General features: G+C 33.3%; 2 protein-coding genes across 3 annotated transcripts in view; one reads left to right on the top strand and one right to left on the bottom strand.

The window, feature by feature from the left end:
- The first annotated feature begins 992 nt into the window (after positions 1-992).
- Positions 993-8,758, top strand: LOC111049942 (CDK5 regulatory subunit-associated protein 2). 2 transcript variants are annotated; one of them, XM_022336144.2, is made up of 6 exons: positions 995-1,376; positions 3,409-3,608; positions 4,643-4,816; positions 6,013-6,135; positions 6,992-7,228; positions 8,470-8,758. In XM_022336144.2, exons 1-6 carry the CDS (start codon positions 1,358-1,360, stop codon positions 8,689-8,691), a joined length of 975 nt encoding a protein of 324 aa, XP_022191836.1. In that variant the 5' UTR covers positions 995-1,357; the 3' UTR covers positions 8,692-8,758. The 2 variants fall into 2 exon arrangements, with proteins under 2 accessions (XP_039277172.1, XP_022191836.1); XM_039421238.1 differs by lacking the exon at positions 3,409-3,608 and having other exon boundaries at positions 993-1,376.
- An 11,994-nt stretch (positions 8,759-20,752) lies between these two features.
- Positions 20,753-21,671, bottom strand: part of LOC111049943 (coiled-coil domain-containing protein 112) — a 28,341-nt gene continuing 27,422 nt past the window's right edge. Inside the window, exon 11 of the mRNA XM_039420076.1 lies at positions 20,753-21,098. Coding sequence (XP_039276010.1) covers positions 21,056-21,098 — 43 coding nt within the window. The 3' untranslated portion in view covers positions 20,753-21,055. The remainder of the gene's footprint in view (positions 21,099-21,671) is intronic.

Raw genomic sequence — 21,671 nt, forward strand, 5'->3', positions numbered from 1 at the left:
TAGAAAAATTACAACAACAACATATAGAGGCTTACAGCTTTATGCCAAAACAAGCCTCATTGAAAATCAATTGTTTACACAAACTGAAACTAAATTAGTAAGAAAGAAAAAAAACGAAAAAAGCAATAATAGTTTGAAAGAAAGATTATAAATAGGAAATAACACAAGACACAATAGAAAATAGAAAAAAGACTGAAGAAAAAAAGAAGGCTAATTGAAAAAAGAGAATAGGTAGCAAGCCTATTTTAAGAAGAAGAATTTGAAATTAAAATTTTTATGGTCTGAAAATTGATTAAGCATTAATAATTTAAGAGCTTGATAACATTGTTCACTAAAATTGCGCAAATTATCAGCGAATATATCTAGAATCGTATTAAAAGAATTGTACAATCTAACAGTTTTTTGTAAGAAGCAATTTGCATGATGTACAGTGTATATTCTATCCAAAGCAAAAAACATATTTAATCTAGGTCTATTTAACGGAACAAAGATAATAAAGAGTTCGATAATATTCGGAACGTCTAAATGATTATTCAATATTTTAAATAGAACAAATAATGATACGTAAATATAGTAACGTGTAACGTAACGTAACGTAATATAGATACGTGATATAGTAAAATAACTATAGGTCAGATAAAAATGATTCAGAGGCCAATAGAAAGGAGATATTCTCCCCTTAATTTAATTTGATTTGAAATTATTACGCATTACGACGCCCCATGATTCTAAGAGAAGTGATATTCAAAAGAAAAACAAATCTTCGCGTTGTTTCCAATTTTATCATAAAAGTTAAATTTCTTTTAATCCTTCAACCTTGAATCTTTTTTAGAACTACTAGGATATCGGGGATGATATTCTACATCCAATTCCGACGTTGAATTGGTAATTTGAGAAAGTTGCAATTTTACATGATTTGGCAACCTTGTAATTTCTTCGGATGGAGGGCCAAGTCTCAACTTATTTACACATACTATAAAACAGTTTCCAACTTATTAAAGCGTTTCCATACATATTATGACTCTGAGAATATAATTTATTACCGTATACGAGTATATAGGAGGTCCTGATTATACCAAAGACCTAAAGATATCTCTTTAAGGTCTTTGGATTATACCATAGCCTAAATTGATCAGCGTAACTATGCAGTACTACATTAATTTAATCTGCTTTCAAATAACCAGCTGATCTCTTATTATAAATTCCAACCAAAATTCTCTGATTGCATTACTATTTTGTCACTTTGAAATTTCTGTTTACTATACTGTGAATATTACTCAGCCACAGGTTTAACCTGATAAGAAAAATATATTTACTGTCATAATATAAGCATCTCATTAAGTGCAATTGATTTATAATGGATGGCGAAAGCTCAGGCAAGTTTTAATATTAATATTGAAATTCAATACTCTCAAGAAATATGCTGTATTCTTCAAAATACAGCACCGTATTTAAATATAAGAATAATCATTACCTACAAAATAAATTAGCCTACAAATACGGCAAAATATAAAACAATAATTAATAGAACAGCAAGTAAATACGGTAACGGCAATATCAAACTTACTTTTATATAAAAAATTATAGGAGTTCAATTAAACGTAGGTAGCCTATTGGCTTACTGATAAATGCTTCATTTTTCTACTTGATATGACTATTATCATAGCCACCTCTAATACAAGGCCCCGGCCTACGATATTGCAACATCGCAGTGTAGGCCTATAATCTAATACATGATTGGTGAAAAAGATCAGCTTTTATTTCTTTAAATCTTTTTCACCAATCATGTATTAGATTCTAGGACTACGCTGCGACGTTGCAATATGATAGGCCGTGGCCTTGTATTAGAGGTGGCTATGCTATTATATCCTATAAAATTAATGATAGGGTAATAGGTATTTAAAATGTTTTCTTTGTAGATTTAGGGAAAAGTTTTTTTAGAATTTGACACTCCTACAATTCTCAACTTCAAAACACATCTTATTTTGATTCTTAAACAAAATAAATATTAATAATTTTTTAGGTTAATAGGATACTGCACTATACAAGAAAATGAATGAAATAAATAAATATGGTAAGTTACTGAATGAAAGACTAGATTGTGAAATCACAGATTTATCAATAGAATCAAGATACCGCTTTTGGTTGTTACTTTATTATAATTAATCTCTGACCACCTTCCCAACTATACTCAAAATCTTAAATAGGCATATATACACGGTAGGTACGGCACTGTACGGTACCGTAACAGAAATATCTGAATTTCTTAGTTTACTGATTGGTACGGTAAGTTATAACATGAAGCAAATATATTGCCATGATTAGGCTACAATCAGAGTTGTCATCTTGCCAACAAAGTTTTTCACAAATTGGTGTCTTTAAAGAAGTTGACAATTTCTTCTGTAGAAAAGAAGTTAAATGTTGCTCCTTACAATAGGCTACTTTTTAAGAAATTGACAAAAAATTGCCGAAATTTATTAAAATCTCAGTTGATAACTCTGGTCTGAACGTGAATTTAGAATTTTATTATTTGTCTATAAGTATAGTAAAAAATCACAAATAATAATTTGTCCATGTATAATCTTGAGGTGCACACCTACCATTTCAGATTGTAAAATATTTCATTACCTGTTTTGCCTTAATGATCTATTCTACTTCTCGTCCTTATATTTATATTTCCGTAAAATAGTGAATATAAGGTGTTACCAGTTCAATCAAAAGCACAACTATATCAGCCATGAATGGTAATAATATGATAAATATCTCTGTACTATTATTAGATATGGTAAAATTATTGATTATCTAATAGATATACTGTACCTAACAGATTGGAGAATATTTCTTTACCAGTTCTGTCATAATGGATTAACTTTGCTAAAAATAATCATCAGAGCTATAGTTAAATTAATTAAAAGTAAGATCATAAAGATTTTTAAAAAATATATAAGTAGGAATGGAAAAAATCTAAGTACCATTTTTAAACTTGTTTATTTACGACATGTTTCGGCTATGATGCCAAAAAAAATGTACGGTACTTTGTTTCAATACAAAGTCTAAGATAACATAATACTGTAGCTTATATTGTTTATAAATGGGTCTTGCGAAATTATTTTTGTGTATTTGAATGTCATTCATTCAAAAAAATATAATGTAGGTACACATCGACTGCATTGGAGCACTATTAGCTTTTATTAAGATTATTATAAGCTCAATTATATATTGATCTTTTTTACTTCTTGTCTTGATTTCAATAGTTTCGTAGGAGAAGGTAGTACAGTAGTTCATTCTAAAGCGCAATTAGAATTGTTCTTTCCTAATATCAGTAATGAATAAAATAATGATTTTCTTTGGACTATCATTAGAAAACAATGTTATTGTTAATCTAATAAAGTTTCCTCAATATTGAAGTTTGCTCTTCTGCAAGCACTGATCTCACCCTTTCCCCTGGACGCTCTCGAACACTAAAGGATTATGAAGAACAAATGGCCGAGTTGAAAAAGGAAAATTTCAATTTGAAACTGAGAATCTACTTTATTGAAGAACGACAGGAACAGCTTAAGGGTGTCAAGGACATTGAAGAAATATTCAATAAAAATCTTGAGTTGAGTGTAAGCATGTAACAGAATTCGATTTCTTAGCATAAATGATAATTATATGATTGAAGAGTAGCAGTAAACTTTGACTCTCAAGTTAATATATAATCGACTTACCTACTAACCAAAAACGTCCAACAAACAAAGACCACTGATGATGACTCAAGTGCATTGAAATTATATTTTGGCTCAAATAAATCATGTGGAACTGACAACATCTCTTTCATTCCACCTCAATATGGAGAAATTCCACATCTTTTTTGTTTCTAGTGCAGATTAACATACGGTAAATTATATTAGCCTGGATGAGTCCTTCCAATAAGAGACTTCCCACCATCAAAAAGCCAAACGAGTATCATTTATCTATTCATTCATCAAATATGACAATAGGTACGAATTGGTTTATGTATCATATGTGAATATATTCAGCTTATATGAATAATATGGGAATGAAAAATTGTATTCATTTTTGCAATAACAGTTTTTCAAGAATCATGAATTTCAGCACCGTAAATCAATCAATCATCAAAAATTATTATACTTAGGCTAATTATTTTTGTAAAAAAGTACTAATTACTATTATATCATAGTTATCAAGTTTTTAATGTTAAAAATACATTGCATCTTCAAACATGGTTGATGGATCAACTTCGATCAAAGACTGACTCATATAATTAATTATATGAATATCAATTTATACAGCAAAATTTACTATTTTCTTTCCAAAACTGATAATTTAAACAGTTTTTAAATAATGTGTTTAACTCAATCAATTATGCGGAAATTCAGTGGAGGCAAATCAAGTAATAACTGACTGCTTTATTAGGGAATATTTTGAAGAATACATCTTGTAGGCCTACATATTATTTTATAAGTCATACCCTTGAAATCATGGAAACCCTGGTGAAATATTGCTTTTTTAGAGCTCATACTTCAAAGATTGACAAAATGAAACTTAACAGCTTAAATCGTTGTAGGTTAGAACACTTTCAATGGAAGCAATGTTTTCAAATAGGCAATACAGACTCATTTTTTTCCAATTATTGCAGTTCGAGTTGGATTCATTGAGAAAAGATCTATCGGAGAAAGAAGAGTTGCTGATCCATTCGGGGAGAGCCGTTGAACTTTTACAACTTGAACATCAAGATAAGATTGAACAAATAAGAACAGAACTAGAGAGAGAAAAATCATACTTGCAAGATCATATTGACAATTTGCAAAAGGTAAGTAAAGAATTTTATTGTGCCTCCCCAATTAAGAGTCCGCCACGGGAAAGGATGTTTTTTAAATGGCCAACACTCTTCTATTTTTTTATATAACATGATTGACTATCCTAGAATAGATTAGATTATAGCGTATAATAGCTTTTCACTGGCCAATGTACGAAAAATAATATCATTGAGATGATGTGCATTTTCACGCTGACAAAAATGTGAAGACGATCTCTGAAGTTAGCTTCCACTCTCTCCAATAATTGACGATTGATCATGTTCTCCGAAGTTCAAACTGTGCTACCTCCACTACGAAGGGCAAACACCATCCTTATGGTGTTTTGGCTCGGAATATCTCAATGCCGAGGTACCGGTACGTTAAACCTTCGAAGAAATATGCTTTGAAGTTATTCACCACTCAGCACAAAACTGCCATACATACACAATGCTCTACGTTCTACAGGGACAGGGGCATGATGGCAACTGAACAATAATTAACAAGCATATTATTCAAAGGTCAGATGAGTGACGTGTTGGCCTCGGCACACCTCTCCAATCCCTACCAGATGCAAAATATCAACTTAACAAACGTCCGTTTCCCTTGATGAACCCTGTACAACCATTCAGTCCACAGAATACCTGATTAAATTAAAATTATGAATTCAATTATTATAATATGAATGGATTTCAATAAATTTCCAAAATTATAATCATCCTCCTTATATATTTATAACACTTGCACAAGTCTAGAATGTGAGTGGGCATCATCATTTTATCAAAACCATTTGAAAATAGACTTCTATTCATTATGACCACTATTTCCCCTATCTCGACTATACGTATTTTCCAAAGTCTCGGGAATGTAAGTGGAAAAATATACGAGCTGAATGATTGAGTTATATATGAATATAAGCTGTAAAAATATAAGTTATAGCCTACAAATCTGTATTGTCAGGCTCTGAAGAATGTTCTTTTTTATCTAATAGTGAAAACAATAATACATCCTACACTGATTGTTTGACTCTGAGCATGCACAAAAATTAACCGATCGAAGTTGAACATTCTTAATCAACAATATAATCACAATTATCATCTCGAAAAGAGAATGTTAAGTTAGGCTCTAGTCTCTAGAAGTTGAAAAGTGTCCATTTTCATATAAAAACAGTCTATTTTCACAGTTTGATGAAAAATATTTTTTTCCAATTCAGGCTCTCCGAGAAAAAGACAGAAGACTTAGTACACTGGACTCAAACCCATCTCTACATACAATCGCGTTCGGCTGTGATCGAGAGTCGATAGAGCAAAAAGAACAAGCTTCTTTAAGAAATGAGGTAAATGTTTAATACGTGTATTAATCTTTTACAAAAATAATATGTAAATAAGCTATCAAGAAAAATATATTCTACTTTCTAGAGTTAGTATTAGGATTATCCTTCTTAAATAGCTACTGACTGAAAAAAAAGAGATAAGAGAACAACATTTATCTTAGAATTGAATTTTCAAAAGAATAAACATGAATAGCATCTAAGTGAGATTATTAATAACTGTCACATTTATTGTATGATTCTAAAAAAGCTGATTTCATATTTACAAGCTCTTTTTTTATATTCCAACAATTCAGTACAGTAGCCTACACCTAATTGTTCTGATTTTAATTAAGTCAACTCATTTCTATACTAGAAGATTAACTCTTCGTTTGAGCAGATTTTGCCGATGATATATATACGATTGACGAGATTAAATTTAATATCTACAAGCTATTTTTGTAGACTACTAACTTTGATTATTTGTTAGAAATTATAAAAGATAATTGGGTGAAGATAATGCTTTATAGTTCATAGAATATGTGAGACTTCAGATATATAATAACCTAATGAGAAGTGATATAGGTAACACTACAATTTTCTAGAATAATATTTCAAAGTACCGGCTACCATACACAGAGTATCAAAACAAATGTTTGTAATGGGCGTTAAGCATATATTATATTCAACGTAGCCTACACTAAGCAAGAGTGCCATGGGCTTTGGTTTTCAATTTGAAAATATTGATAACCTGTGTAAATATGGGTTTTTGATAAAGTTCTGAAAGATACATATAATGAATTGATAGAATATCAAATTGAGATTCATCGGTAATTGATAAAGGTTTTATCTGAATTAAAATAAATCATATTATATTTTTCAGTTGAGTAACATCACTAAAAAATATGTCAAACTGGAAGAAGATATGGATGCTGTGAGAGAAGACTACATGAGACTTGAAGAGAGGCTTGACAGTTCAAATAGAGAGAATGTTACTCTAAAAGCCCAAGTGAGGGCTTTGGAGACTGAGCTCGAGAAGCGCCAAGCTCACCTCAAGCAGGCATACTTGGACTTGGGACGGACAAATGGGTCGACATCCACCCTGGAAGACTCACAACAGGTGAGAGTTGAATGAGAAAGAAGAGTTTAGTGATGGTCGCTTAGACATTTATGTAGAACTCAGTTATTTTTATGTAATACAGTTTTATTCTATATACATAGGTACTGTTTACTGTACCAGCGAGGCAGCTATGCTAAGCTTGTTATTGAATTCAAATGAATTAGGTTAATTGTTATCATATTGTTTTTACTCCATTTAACATACTGTACAACATGCAGTATTTAAACTCTTCAGAGTCATTTTTCAAGTGCAAACGTAAATCTGAGTGATTTTTCCCAACTTCTACAGCTTAAAGGTTCTAGAAATGATTAATTTTGTTTTTTCAATGCAACCTCCTTAATCCTTTTATAGTAGCCTACCTGGGTCTGGGTCAATGGAGCCAATAATTACAATTATTCACAAATCGTTATGTTTCCATATCTACTACAAAAGTAATTTTTGCACAAAATATTTTAGCTTTTATAGTAGCCTAATTTATTTTTTATTCTTTTGGCCAAAGTTTGACGCTCTATCAATTCTGCCATCCTAGGCTATAACCCATTTAGATCATATGCAAATCAAGGCCAGCATTTAGTCAAGTCTAATCTTGAGAAGATCTATTTACAAAAAATACTAGAGGAAATTTAATATTCTCCAGAAATTTTGTAAAATACAATGTTTTTTCAGCAAAAGCATATTTTGAGAATTTTTCTTAAAGACAAAAACATTATACAATAACTTCCATCTCCACCACCATCAAATCAACTCAGAGGACTTCGGACATAGGCAAGAGGTGTCAAGCTATAAGTATAAACTCGATTTTTATATTTGCGCTCAGACTACTTCATGGATCATTCATTACTTACTCATGGAGAAGTCTCATGATGATATGTTTTATATTATTTTTGATAAAGTACCTATGACAATATTTTATTTAATCATACACTTGTATCTATTGCTATCTATTTCCTCAAAAATTTGGAAAAGCTGAATTATCAATATTTTCCATATACAATTTCCCATTAATAAAAGTTGGAAATTGATTCATGAAATTGTTTGTACATTATCTTACACATGACAATAAATAAAAAAATATCAAATATATAAAAAAATCCGTCATCAACCGCAAGAGTTTCTTCTTGGGCGGTTTCAAATTTGTAGGGTTGTTTGCATTTATTATATTTTTATCTATCACTAAGTTTTAATAGTCTTCAAGATGCCATTATTTTGGTATAGTATTCATAATAATCATCCATTTACAGGACGAACAACTCACCAGAAAAGAAGAAGAAATGGCTGAGCTAGTGAAGATGATCAATGATATTGAAAGAAATTTTGAAACGAATGTCAATAGCAAACAAAGCAGCCACTCTCTTTCACGAAGTAGCAGTAGTAACAACAGTTTAAGTATCAACGGCAAAGATCAGCTAGAGGCTTCTCACTCTAGTATCTTGCGAAACATATTTTTCCGCAGTAACAGATAGTAGAATCCCTGTACAAATTTCGTTTTCCTTATCAATCGTCAATAAAAAAATCCTTCTTATCAGTGAATTGCGTACATGATTTTAAAACGAGCTTGGAAGACAAGTACGGTAGTAGTGAATAAATTTACACATAAAACATTATATGGATTATTGTAAGATTCAAAAAACGTTGCCTCAAGTCTAATGCAAAAATGATGCTAGTCTGCTAATTCTTTGCAAACTGCCACGTTATATAAATGTTACAAAGTTATATGAAACCTTTTCTACTATCTTATGACATCTGAACCTTTCTCTTTAGAGCATATTAGTATTTTCCTGTGTTTCATGATGATCTAAGAGTTGCGCTACACGAAATAATAACAATTGATTTGAACGCGATTTATAATATCAAAAGAAAGTGGAGTAGAAGGAAATTTAGTTATACATTCAATTCCATAACTTGTTTTAATTATTTTTCTTATCTATTTGTTGATACTGTTGGAATATAATAATTCATGTAAAACTATATTTTGTATTATTTCTATTGTAATGTCAAAATTATTTATGTGTTTGAACAACTATGGTGGCAGCACTGTCATGGTGATTAAAACGCAGTCGTCACTTTTGCTCTTCTTGAAGACTTTTATACATGCAAGTTCTCTACAGATAAAGACATGATGGGCAACCTAACATACATTCAAAACATCGCATACAAATTGAACAGACTTGACCAGAAAATCGATGAAACAATGGTGATTACTAAAATACTGAGGGTACTCCCAGAACAGTATAAACATTTTTCAAGTGCGTGGGATTCTACAGTAAACACGGAGAAGACTTTGGATAATCTAAAGGCTAGACTTCTCCAAGAAGAAATTAAATGGTCAGGTGAGAGCGAATCTCTGGCGTTTAAAACAGTAAGACAAGAACGAGGTAAGATCAAGGCTTCTACTTCCAATAGTAAGACAACAAAATGCTACTCCTGTAATGAATATGGACACATTCATAATAACTGCCCAAATAACAGGTCTAAACAAAAATTTTGTACTTATTGCAAAAAGTCAAATCATTATGAAAAGGATTGTTTTTTGAAAAACAATAAGTCTAGTGATAACAAGTCATGTAAAATCTGTAAAAAAACTAATCACAATGAAAAAGACTGTTACTTTCGTAATAAGGCTCAAAGTAAAACATCTTTTCTATTTCAAGTAAATAGTTCAATAAGTCATAGCCTAAAAGCAACTGAGGGTCAGGATGTCTCCAATAAAAGTATTTATCATAGATAGTGGTTGTACACCAAACCACATGACTAATGATGTCAGTATTTTAGATAATGTAAAAACATGTAAACAAACGATATCTGTTGCCAAGAAAGATCAAAGTATGGTAGCATTAGCTTCACGAGTTGTAAACTCAGAACAGTGTATACTTAAAAATGTTACATATGTCCCAGATCTCACTAATAATTTAATTTCAGTAAATGCAATTACCGAAAATGGTGGAGAAGTTTTGTTTACTAAAAGTAAAGTCAAAATCATGAAAAACGAAATTGTTATTTTGGAAGGGAATAAAAATAAGCAAGGTTTATATGAAGTTCAATTAAAAGAAGAAATTAAAAATAATGTAACTATTGCAGAATATGCCAGTAAAATAGGTAATCATGACAAGGCTATAGTGAATCATATTTCTAAGAAGATTGACAAAGGTTCTGAATCCAGTTTCTCAAATCATTCAGAAGCAATGAATTGGCATAGGAAATTAGGTCATATTAGTTTCAAGAATCTTGAAAAATTATCCAAAATTTCAGTAGGAATTCCATCAAATGTATTGAATATTTGTGAAGAGGAATTTTGTAATATTTGTCCAAAAGCCAAACAAGTAAGAAAACCTTTCAATTCCATAAGAAATAGAGCATCAATTTTTTTGCAAGTAATTCATTCAGATTTATGTGGTCCTATTGATGGTAAACAAACTCATGATGGTAAAAATTATTTTTTGACATGTGTTGATGATTTCAGTCATTTTTGTAAAGTCTATTTTGTTAAGATCTAAGAATGAAACTGCTACTTATTTGAAAGAATATGTATATGAAGCTGAAGCTCATTTCAATCTCAAAGTTGCTAAAATCAGATGTGATAATGGTGGGGAATATGTATCTAATTGCTTGAAAAATTGGTGTAAATCACGGGGAATCGTGCTAGATTATACTATACCCTATTCACCCCAACTAAATGGAACTGCTGAACGAATGAACAGAACATTAATGGAAAAAGCAAGAGCATTAATTTTTGACTCAAATTTAATCCAAAAGTATGTGGGGAGAGGCTGTATTAACATCTGCCTATCTTATAAATCGTAGTCCAACTGTTAGTTTTGATACAACACCTGCTGAAAAATGGTATGGTAGAAAACCGGATTTGAGTAAATTAAACATATTTGGTTCTAAAGTACATTCAAAAGTATTAGATCCACTTAAAAAACTTGACAGCCGTAGCAATGAGGCAGTTTTTGTAGGATATGCCCCAAATGGTTATAAATTATGGGATCCAGTAAAAAGAAAGATTTTTATCTCGAGAGATGTTTTGTTTAATGAAAAAGAAGAAAAAAATGTTCTATTCAAATGAAACTGTAAAAGACCAAAATGAAATGCTTGTAGAATGTAGACAAAATACAAATGATTTAGAAAATCAGAGAGAACAAGAAAATGTACAAGAAGCAGAGATAATGAATGAAAGAGAACAAGAAGCAGAGATGATGAATGGAAGAGAACAAGAAGTAGAGATGATGAATGAAAGAGAACAAGAAGCAGAGATCAGGAATGAGATGAATGAAAGAGAACAAGAAGCAGAGATGGTGAATGAGGATCAATTAGAAGAAGTTAATCAACATTATAGTTTGAGACCAAGAAATAATATAAGACTACCTGCTAGATACAATGATGGACAAGTAATGTTAACATTTATGGAATGCATGGAGAGTGAGGACAGAGAAAAATGGAAGGAAGCAATAAATAAAGAGAAAGTATCTTTGGAAAAGAATAATACTTGGAGTATTGTTGATGAAAAAGAAACTACAGGAAAGGGAATTTTAACAAGTAGGTATTCAAAGTAAAAGATAATGGGATATACAAGGCTAGGTTAGTTGTTAGAGGATGTCAACAGAAAGGAGGTTCAATCGATTTTAAAGATACTTTTAGTCCTGTTGTAGACAATGCATCATTAAGAATTTTGTTTTCAATTGCAGCACAGGATAATTTGAAAATCCAAACATTTGATGTAAAAACTGCTTTTTTGTATGGGGAATTAGATGATGAAATTTTTATGAGAATTCCAGAAGGATTTGGTGATGAAGAAGGAAAGGTATGTAGATTGAAGAAAGCTCTTCATGGATTAAAACAAGCCCCTTCTCAATGGAACAAAAAACTAACATCTTTTCTAAAGCAAGAAGGTTTACATCAACTAAAATCTGATCAATGCATTTTCAAAGACAGTTCAAATGAACTTTATTTAGCCATACATGTAGATGATGGAATTTTGATGAGCAAGAATGAAACTAAAATAAATAATCTATTGGAAAAATTAATGAAAAATTTTGAAATGACAGTAAATGAGAATTCAGCTAGTTATTTAGGTTTGGAAATAAGACAAAACAAAGAAGGCATTTTTGTAACACAGACAAGCTATTCTAAGAAAGTTATTGAAAATTTTAGTATGACTGGCAGTAAATATCAAAATACACCCATAGTAAAAAATGACCAAATTGAAAAGCTAAGAATAGATTTTCCCTATAGAGAGGCGGTAGGTAGTTTGCTATACTCAACTAACAAAACAAGACCTGACATGTCTTTTGCAGTCAACTATGAAAGCCGGTACTTAGATAACCCTTGTGCTAAAGATGTACAAAATGTTAAGAGAACCCTAAGATATCTAAATGGATCAAAAGATGTTGGTTTATTTTTTCCCAGTTGTAAGTCAAATGTATTGAAAGTTGAAGCATATTGTGATTCAGATTATGCTGGTGATCTAAATGATAGAAAAAGCACAAGTGGGTATGTTATATTGTTGGGAGGAGCACCAATTATTTGGAGCTCTAGAAAGCAACCAATTATTGCCTTATCCACAGCAGAAGCTGAGTATATTTCTGCTGCAGACTGTTGTAAAGAATTAAAATATTTGAAGACTATTCTTTCAGAATTGACTAACAAAACTATAAATACAGTACTTAATGTGGACAATCAAAGTGCTATCAAGCTAATTAAATCAGGTCAAATGAACAGGAAAAGTAAACACATTGATGTCAGGTACCATTTTGTAAGCGAACAATTTCATAATGGCATGTTTGAAATTAAATATTCTTGTTCAGAAAAACAGCTAGCTGACATATTTACTAAACCATTATTGAGTAACAAATTTTCGAAGTTTAAAGATATGTTGGTGACTATGTAAAAAAAGTAATACAAGTGATGACTTTCTAACAAGTAATTCTGATTAAAATCTTTATTATCATTTAAGAAATAACATTTTAGATGTAAACTGATTTTTTGTTAAAACATTTTGACATTAAGGGAGGAGTGTTGGAATATAATAATTCATGTAAAACTATATTTTGTATTATTTCTATTGTAATGTCAAAATTATTTATGTGTTTGAACAACTATGGTGGCAGCACTGTCATGGTGATTAAAACGCAGTCGGTATGTAAAATCGTTTTCTTTGTTAAAGAGCTGTTTGTTAAAGAGCTTTGTTAAAGAGCATTCAGTGTGTCTCTGACTGTTGAACGAGTAGCATCTATCGTTGTTTGCTCCGTGTTTCTTTGATTGTTTTTATTGATTCTTTCAGAATGTATTGTGATAAATGTGAAAGTGAAATTTCTGAACAGGACCTGTTATTGTGTTCATCTTGTAAAAATGAGTTTCATTTCTTGTGTCAACTTATAAAGGAACAAAACTTTCGTAAAATGTCTAATGAAAGTAAATGTAAATGGAAGTGCATTTCATGCAAGTCGGGAACTGCCGTAAATAGGTCAGAAGATAAGGCCGGTCATTCAACTATTCATAGTGCCTCTCATTCTACTACAGCGTCAGGCGCTCTCTCTCCTGCCGACCTTCAAGCTATCGCACTTATTGTGAAACAGATGATACACTCAGAGATTTCTCCCTCTTTCAAAGAAGACTTCAATTCAATAAAAGACTCTATGGAATTTATATCAAACGAATTTGACGACTTTAAAAAAGAAATCATTTTGTATAAAAAGGAAATGCAAAATCTTAAGAGTGAAATTAGTGTATTGAAGGCTGAAAATGAAAAATTGAAAACTGAAGTTTGTAATATGCAAGAGTATTCTCGTAGAGAAAATTTGGTCGTAACAGGGATCACCGAGACGCCTAATGAGTCTGTCTTCCACATTTTCAATAGCATTTCTTCGGTAATCAATAGTGATATAACGGCCCAAAGCCTGAGTACTGCACATAGACTGCCGTCGAGAGTCAAGGGCAGTATTAGGCCTATTGTGTTTCGTTTTCTGCGTCGACAAGACAAGGAAGCTTGGCATTCCAGTTTCAGATCATCTGCTATTAAAGATAATAGAGGCCCGGGAATATCATCGAAATGCATTTCGCAGGCTCTTCCTGAGAGCAGGGTGCTCGCTTTCCAACATCATTCGCCATCGGTCATGCAACTTTTCCGAGAAGTTAAAAAATGCGCAATGGAAAAGAAATATGATTTTGTATGGATTCGGGACAGCAACGTTCTAGTGAAAAAGGATGAAGCGAGCAAGAGTGTGGTGGTGATAAAAAATGAAAGCGATATTTCAAAGCTGTAAGGTAATCATAAATCACTGGTAACTCAACCTTTTATTTCTATAAGTTTGTAATGGATATTTGTGATTTACTTGATGACTTAGAAAATATGAATAGTAATGAATCAATTAATCTATGTGATTTGAACGAAGTGAAAGTTTTTTTTTGCAATGATTCGAATTTAAAACTTTTTCATTTAAATATTAGGAGTATAAGGAAAAATTTTGATGAATTGTGTATTTTGTTGTCTGGTCTTGATGTCGCGTTTGATATTATAGTATTAACTGAGTCTTGGCTCACACACGATATAACTGGATTTGATATCTCTGGCTATAACAAAATCATAAAGCCAACAAAATTTAATAAATGTGATGGCATTGTAGTATACATAAAGAATGAACTTAATTATAATATTTTGGAAGTAGATATAGATTATGCCAATGTTTTGAATTTCAAATTAGTGTATGATGAATTGGAGTTTTATTGCACAGCTTTATATAGGTCACCAGAAACTGATGTAGCGTGTTTTGTGGATGCTCTAGAGACTTTTCTGAATGAGACAGCACATTTCGAAAATAGGTTAATTGTTGGTGACTCTAATATTGATATTCTTGATAAAAATTTGTCTCTTGTGGGTAATAGATTTTTGGATAATCTTCTTGAATATGGCTTTATAAATTATCTCTATGGCAGTACTAGATGTACTGTTTTAAGTGAATCGTGTATCGATCAGATCTTTTTGAAAAGTAAGCATTGTCTATTCAAATCAGCTATATATAATTGTGCAATCACAGATCACAATGCAGTTATGTGTTGTGTAGAACGTAAGAGCCGGTTGTCATATGGCAGAGATGTTGAATCTGATTCCCAGGATGTTCAGGCTTTATTATTTAATGAAGATGTTTTTCAATCAAAAATTAAAACAGAAACATGGAACGATGTTCTTCAGGAGAACGATCCCAGACTAGCTTTCTCTTTGTTTTATGATAGACTTCGTTCATTATTTGACTCTGCAAAAACTGTTAGGAGAAGGATTAGTAATAATACAAAGAAAATCAAACCTTGGGTGACTAATGGTATTCTTCGATGTATGAGGCGAAGAGACAAAATGTCTCTTAAGGTTCGTAAACAACCATTTAATGTACAGCTGATGGATTGTTTTAAATCATATAATCGAACACTGAAGTCGGCATTGCGAACTCTAAAGGAACAGTATTTCAAGAATAAATTAGTTGAATGTGGAAATAATCTAAGGGCTGTATGGAAGGTTGTGAATGAAGCAACAGATACCCCTTGTAAAACTAATTGTTCTATTAAAGAGTTGGTTACCAAGGATAATCGCATTTTGAGATCTTATCAAGTAAATGAAATAGCAGAGGAGCTTAATGAACATTTTGTGAGTGTTGGTAGAAGAATTTCTGAAAAAATTACTAAGGTAAAGGACAAGATTTTTAGGGAAAAAACTAATAGATTGTTTTGTAATTCGTTTTTCTTTTTTCCTGTCATAGCAGAGGAAATTGATATGTGTATTAAAAACTTGAAGAAAGGGGTAGCACCAGGATTTGATGGAATTTTTTCTAAATGTCTGAGTTCAAATTCTCGCATAATTTCAGTTCCTCTGGCTCATGTAATAAATTTATGCTTTTTGAATGGTGTTTTCCCCGACGAGTTGAAAAAGGCCACTGTTATTCCTTTGCATAAGAATGGTAACAAAAGTGATCCAGGGAACTATCGCCCAATTTCTCTGCTTTCATGTTTGTCAAAGGTGATTGAGAAATGTGTTAAGACTCGTTTGGTCGAATTCTTGGAAAAATATGAAATTTTATCTAATTGCCAATTTGGTTTTCGTAAGGGTGTAAGTACTTCTGATGCTGTATATAATGTTACTAAGAGAATTATTGAAACACTGGACAGGGAAGAAAAATGTATAGCTGTGTTTTTAGATCTCCAGAAGGCTTTTGATACAGTGGACCACAATATTTTATTTAGAAAGTTAGAAGGTATTGGAATTAGAGGTGTTGCATTGGGTTTCTTCAAAAGCTATCTCAGTTGTAGATCACAGGTGGTTAGTGTTGATGGTATAATGAGCTCAGAATTAGAAATTACGATGGGTGTGCCACAGGGAACAGTTCTGGGTCCAATATTATTTTTGATTTACATTAATGACTTACTCAAGATAGAGCTTGAGAGCTGTTCTTTGTTTTCTTTTGCTGACGACACTGTTGCTATTTTCTGTGCATCAAAATGGGATGATGTTTTTTGTAGAGCTAATGAGGGTTTGAAAGTTATAAAAAACTGGTTAGATTTCAACTTAGTTAGTTTGAATATAGCAAAAACTACTGCAGTGTCATTTTCTTTGACCTCAGCAGGTCAGCCAGATAACCAGGGGAGTTTGGCTTTTCATGAAACTGGATGCGATGATAATAGTTGTCTATGTCCTATAATAATATTTAAGAACAGCACCAAATACTTGGGAATAATCATTGATAAGCATTTGAAATGGAGAGACCATATTTCATATTTATGTTCTAGGTTGAGGAAGACGCTGTATAAGTTTGTTCAACTGAGAAATATTTTTACAGTTGAGCAAATTAAAATGGTTTTCTTTGCGCTTGTGCAGTCAGTTGTGCGATATGGTATAATTGGCTGGGGTGGTTGTGGTGTTACCGTTCTTAAGCCTCTTATAGTATTGTATAAGAAAATTATTAAAATATGCTTGAAAAAACCGGTTAGATATCCAACAAATTTGCTCTATAAAGAATTTAATGTTCTCAGTATTGAGCACTTGTATGATCTTGACCTAGCTAGTTTTGTCTATTCGTGGCCCAATAGATTCCCTGTAGCCCCTCATGGCGGCTATGTTACTCGTAGACAATCTGAGAGATTTTTGCTAGAACCACCTTGTAGAACAGCGGCTGCCAGTGCTCATGCAGCGTATTATGGTCCTAGACTTTTAAACCGTCTGTTGCTTGAAGTTTCTGGAGCATCCCAATGTATACCAATTTGTTATTATTCTTTCACTTTCAAAACTTTTAGACAGTATCTTCGACACTACTTATTAGGGAGACAAAATGAAGACTAATTTTGATTTATTTCTCAAATCTGTTTGTAAATCTCAATTCTATTCTTAAAATACATATCTTACTTAGTATAACAGAGCAGAAGAGAATTTGTTGTTTTATTTTTAAATATTGGTGATCTTTATCTTTGATGTAGAACATATAGTTGAATCTCAATTAGGCCTATACTGATTACAAGAGCAACATTTGTATGAAAATAGCATAAGAGAGTGGAATTTTCTTTTTTCTTTTTTCTTGATATTGTAATGTAAAATTATAAAATCTAATTATGTTATTAATATTACGATGTATATTAGTATCTTATGCTATCCAACATTCTAGAGATACACCATCCCTCATCACAAGCTTTGCTTAAAGAGGGATGCAACAATATTATTTAATATGATATTTTATATTCATTATTTTTTATAAAGAATTTGTATTCTATGTTTGTAAGTATGAATTGTATATTAATTTTTTGTTGACATTAATAAATTGAAATTGAATTGAATTGTGAGTTTCCCTCGTCAACTCTTTATTCTTTAAAAGTAAAACTAAAACTAAAACTTTATCAGATACAATCACAAATCATATGAATATGATCGGAAAAGAACAACAGGCATAGCCCAAAACTATTCTGTTCCCAAATTTTGATAAATAGTAGCATGTCCGAAAAAAGATTATGCTCTTATTCAATACCACTTCGGAAAGTAATTGAAAGCAATGATGATGAATCTTCCATTACTACTTTTATAGGTACTGTATTCCAATATAGAGTACCTATTTTGGAATAGTAGATTCAATTTGTTACTACAATTTGAATTTGATGAAGTCAGTAGGATCATAATGATACCCTCACTTCAGCTCGAAGCCACCAGATCGCGCCAACCACTCACTGCCCAAACGCAGAACTCTAGCCTAGGCGACTATCAGTCCCGTTACTTGCTGGTGCGCACCTCGAGCGCGCAGCACCTGCTCAGTCATCTACTCTCGCTCGCTGGAGGATAATACCCTGCTATATAAGCGAGCTCCTTCAGCGAGACAAGTCACACAACCTCACATACCTGGCCGAATCATTGAGTACAATGTTATTCTGATAAAAAACATTACAAGTCGTGGGAGTCCTTGCAGTCTATTCATAATCGAAATAAAAAGGAGGGTGATTTTAAGAAAATTTACTCTCTGTCTTCTGTAGGATCTGTAGAGGTTCTAATTGAACAATACAGACCAGGGCCTGGCCTGTCTCAGTGCTTCAAGTGTCAAGAGGTATGGCCACAGTTCCATCAACTGTTTTCACACGCCCAGATGTGTGAAATGTGGTGAAGACCACACTGCCACTCAGGCAGAGTCTTCAAACCAGTCTCTTTGCAGACGACACCACTTTACACTCCAGCAGCATGAATCTCGAAAGGGCGGCCAGGAATGTTCAAGAGCAGTTAAACCTGCTCAATCCTGGTGTTCATCCGGGAAGGTAGAGATTAATGCAAATAAATGCGTGGCTGTCGCCTTTTCCAGAAAACGTAAACTCCCATCCACTCTGACAATCCATGGCAACGCCCTGCCATGGTCCCCCACCGTCAAGTATCCAGGTGTTACTTTGGACAGAACCCTTACCTTCAAACAACACAATGACATGAGAGTACAACACTGTCATGTGCTGTTTGGAAGATTATTCCCCCTTCTAATCAACCCCCTCTCTCCCCCTGAAATTTCGGCTGCTCATATTCACAGCTTTCATCAGGGCATACATGACTAATGGCACTCCTGTCTGATTCCCATATCTATCTAAGGCAAATAGAAAACGTCTATTTGGCATTCAAAACCGAAACATAAGAACTATCTGCAACTTTCACTACAAAGTGAACAATAGGCTACTCTATGAATATGTTTCCAATCCCCAACTGATTGACTCCATTCAGCTCACATCTAGAAAACTTCATGACAAAGCATCTATGTCATGGCATATGTAAGGCAGATGTATGAGAGACCAGGACCAGTTCAAACCAAAAAGCCACTCTCTTTTCAACAATGGTGGCCCGACTGATGGTCAGCGACTTGGCGTCCAGGTCACCATTGTAAACAGCCCAAATTACCCCCGAGGTGGACCCATCTCCATCTCAACTTCTCCCAAATACAAGTGAATTGGGAAAAAAGTCAAATTCACTCAAGGTCTTTTAACTAGGAGCACCCAAGAATTTCAGTTCTGTTAATGCTTTAAGCAGTCATAAGGCAAACCAGCCTAAGACACTGCCAATTAGGGTGGATCACTCACCTAGTTCCACTGATAGCATGGAGACAAGTCAGTTCTTCCCCTGCTGGTGAACCAGTTTGACCTTAGAGTGGAGGTACCCGAAAGGTGATTGCTCCCTCTTACATGCGGTGAACTAGTGGGGGTTGAAGAACCAAGCTGAGTTGAAACTTGTGTTTTCCTTTCCTTCCTAATCCGCCACATGCCAAAGCGAGCCCGGAGCTTACACCCCGTTCAGCGACGCCGAGCCCAGAGGCTCCGGCGACAGGGAAGGAAGCTGAAGGAAGGAACGTCTCCAACGGCTCGACAAGGTGGTACCTAGTGAGGCGCTCCCGGTAAATCGCGGAAGGGTACCTAGCTTAGGGACACCACGGCCTAAAGACTGTGTGGCTGAACCTAAGGGAAACTATCGCGGTTTACTGGTGAGTGGTGTAGCTAGTGGGCCCTCTCCAGTTGGTGCCGACGTTCTGACGGTCTACCCAGGGTTGAATGGGGAAGCATTGCTGGACCTGCTGACACCAGAGGAAGAGGCCGACCTAGCCTATTGGAAGGCCAATTTCGAACACGTCTTCAGCGGCGTTCCAGTCAGTCCGATCCGTAGCCCAGTGGATTGGATGACGCGGCCAGTTCCCTCCGGAACGACCGACCCCGGATCCAAGGACGGCTGAGAGCCGGAAACAGAGCCGGAAACACCCTCTGCCTCCTCATCCTCTCCGGCTATACTAACCCCCCCCCCCTTGGCCCTTTCCAGGGCTACATAAACACTAAACACATTCATCCGTAGGAACCACCTTCCGGTAGGCGTTCCTATCGCTGGAAAACGAGACGACCCATCGATCTCCCGCCACTAGCTCGGCCAATATATGTATCGTCCCCACAGCCCACGATAACAATAGATAACGTGGTGTTACATTATATTATTACATAGTGAAAGTTACATTATATTATTCGATAGTGAAAGTGAAAATATATACCAAATTGCTATCACTCTTCTCTCTTTACTAGAGTAGAATAATATAGTTTTTAATGAACTTCAAACACGTAATATAATAAATAAATATAAATGGAAAACCTTGAACCTACAATTAATATAAAATTCTCGAGAAACTATTGATATCAATGAAAGTAAGATGCATCTCAGTTACAGAAACATGATAAGTCTCAGTTGTGAAGGCAGCAAAAATCTCAATAAAAATTTCCCTTTCAAGATAGAAATGGCAGTAGATTGCAGCTATTGTCAATGCAATGAGACATTGCTGATCAAATGCTTTCCCCAGATTTTCAAATATCAAATGTCAGTCCTTGGCGCCACTTTGGAATTTTCCTGGAAAAAAAATATATAACCTATTTTAAGAATTCCCATAGAATTTGTGAATAGTGAAAAAATAAGTTATCTAAACATAGTGTCACTGAACAAAGTGTACGTTATATAACTACTTATACAACATAATGATGAAATTGAAATTCATTTGAAATGAAAAAACATAAAATAATATTATAAATAATCATGAGTATAGTTTCCATATAGTATGCTTGTAGAGTTATAACTCAAACAATCTGGTTCAAGTTTTGATTCCGGAATATCTTTGATCAGTTGTAGTACAGTCACTATATACATTGATACTTGCAATTTATATTGTAGTTCTGATTTTTTTATTATATTATTTGGATACATCAGAGAGGTCCAGAACGAATTTTTTCATGAAAAATTTCTATCATTGTGCTAGATACAAAAATGGATGGCTCAAAAACCTCATATTTTCGGCTCAATTTCCAGTTTTCAGCTATTTCAGCCAAATCCAGTAATCGGACAGAAATATTTGCTCTCGCCTTTTTTCAGATTAATTCTGAATAAAATAATTCGAAACTCTCTATCTCCAATGAGTACTACGGTACT

Source organism: Nilaparvata lugens, chromosome 2 (genome assembly GCF_014356525.2).
Source record: "Nilaparvata lugens isolate BPH chromosome 2, ASM1435652v1, whole genome shotgun sequence".
NCBI lineage: Eukaryota > Metazoa > Arthropoda > Insecta > Hemiptera > Delphacidae > Nilaparvata > Nilaparvata lugens.

Excerpts from the sequence above, each read along its gene's own strand:
- LOC111049942 (XM_022336144.2), top strand. Across the intron at positions 4,817-6,012 it reads ATATTGACAATTTGCAAAAG|GCTCTCCGAGAAAAAGACAG; the intron begins GTAAGTAAAGAA and ends TTTCCAATTCAG. Across the intron at positions 7,229-8,469 it reads CCCTGGAAGACTCACAACAG|GACGAACAACTCACCAGAAA; the intron begins GTGAGAGTTGAA and ends ATCCATTTACAG.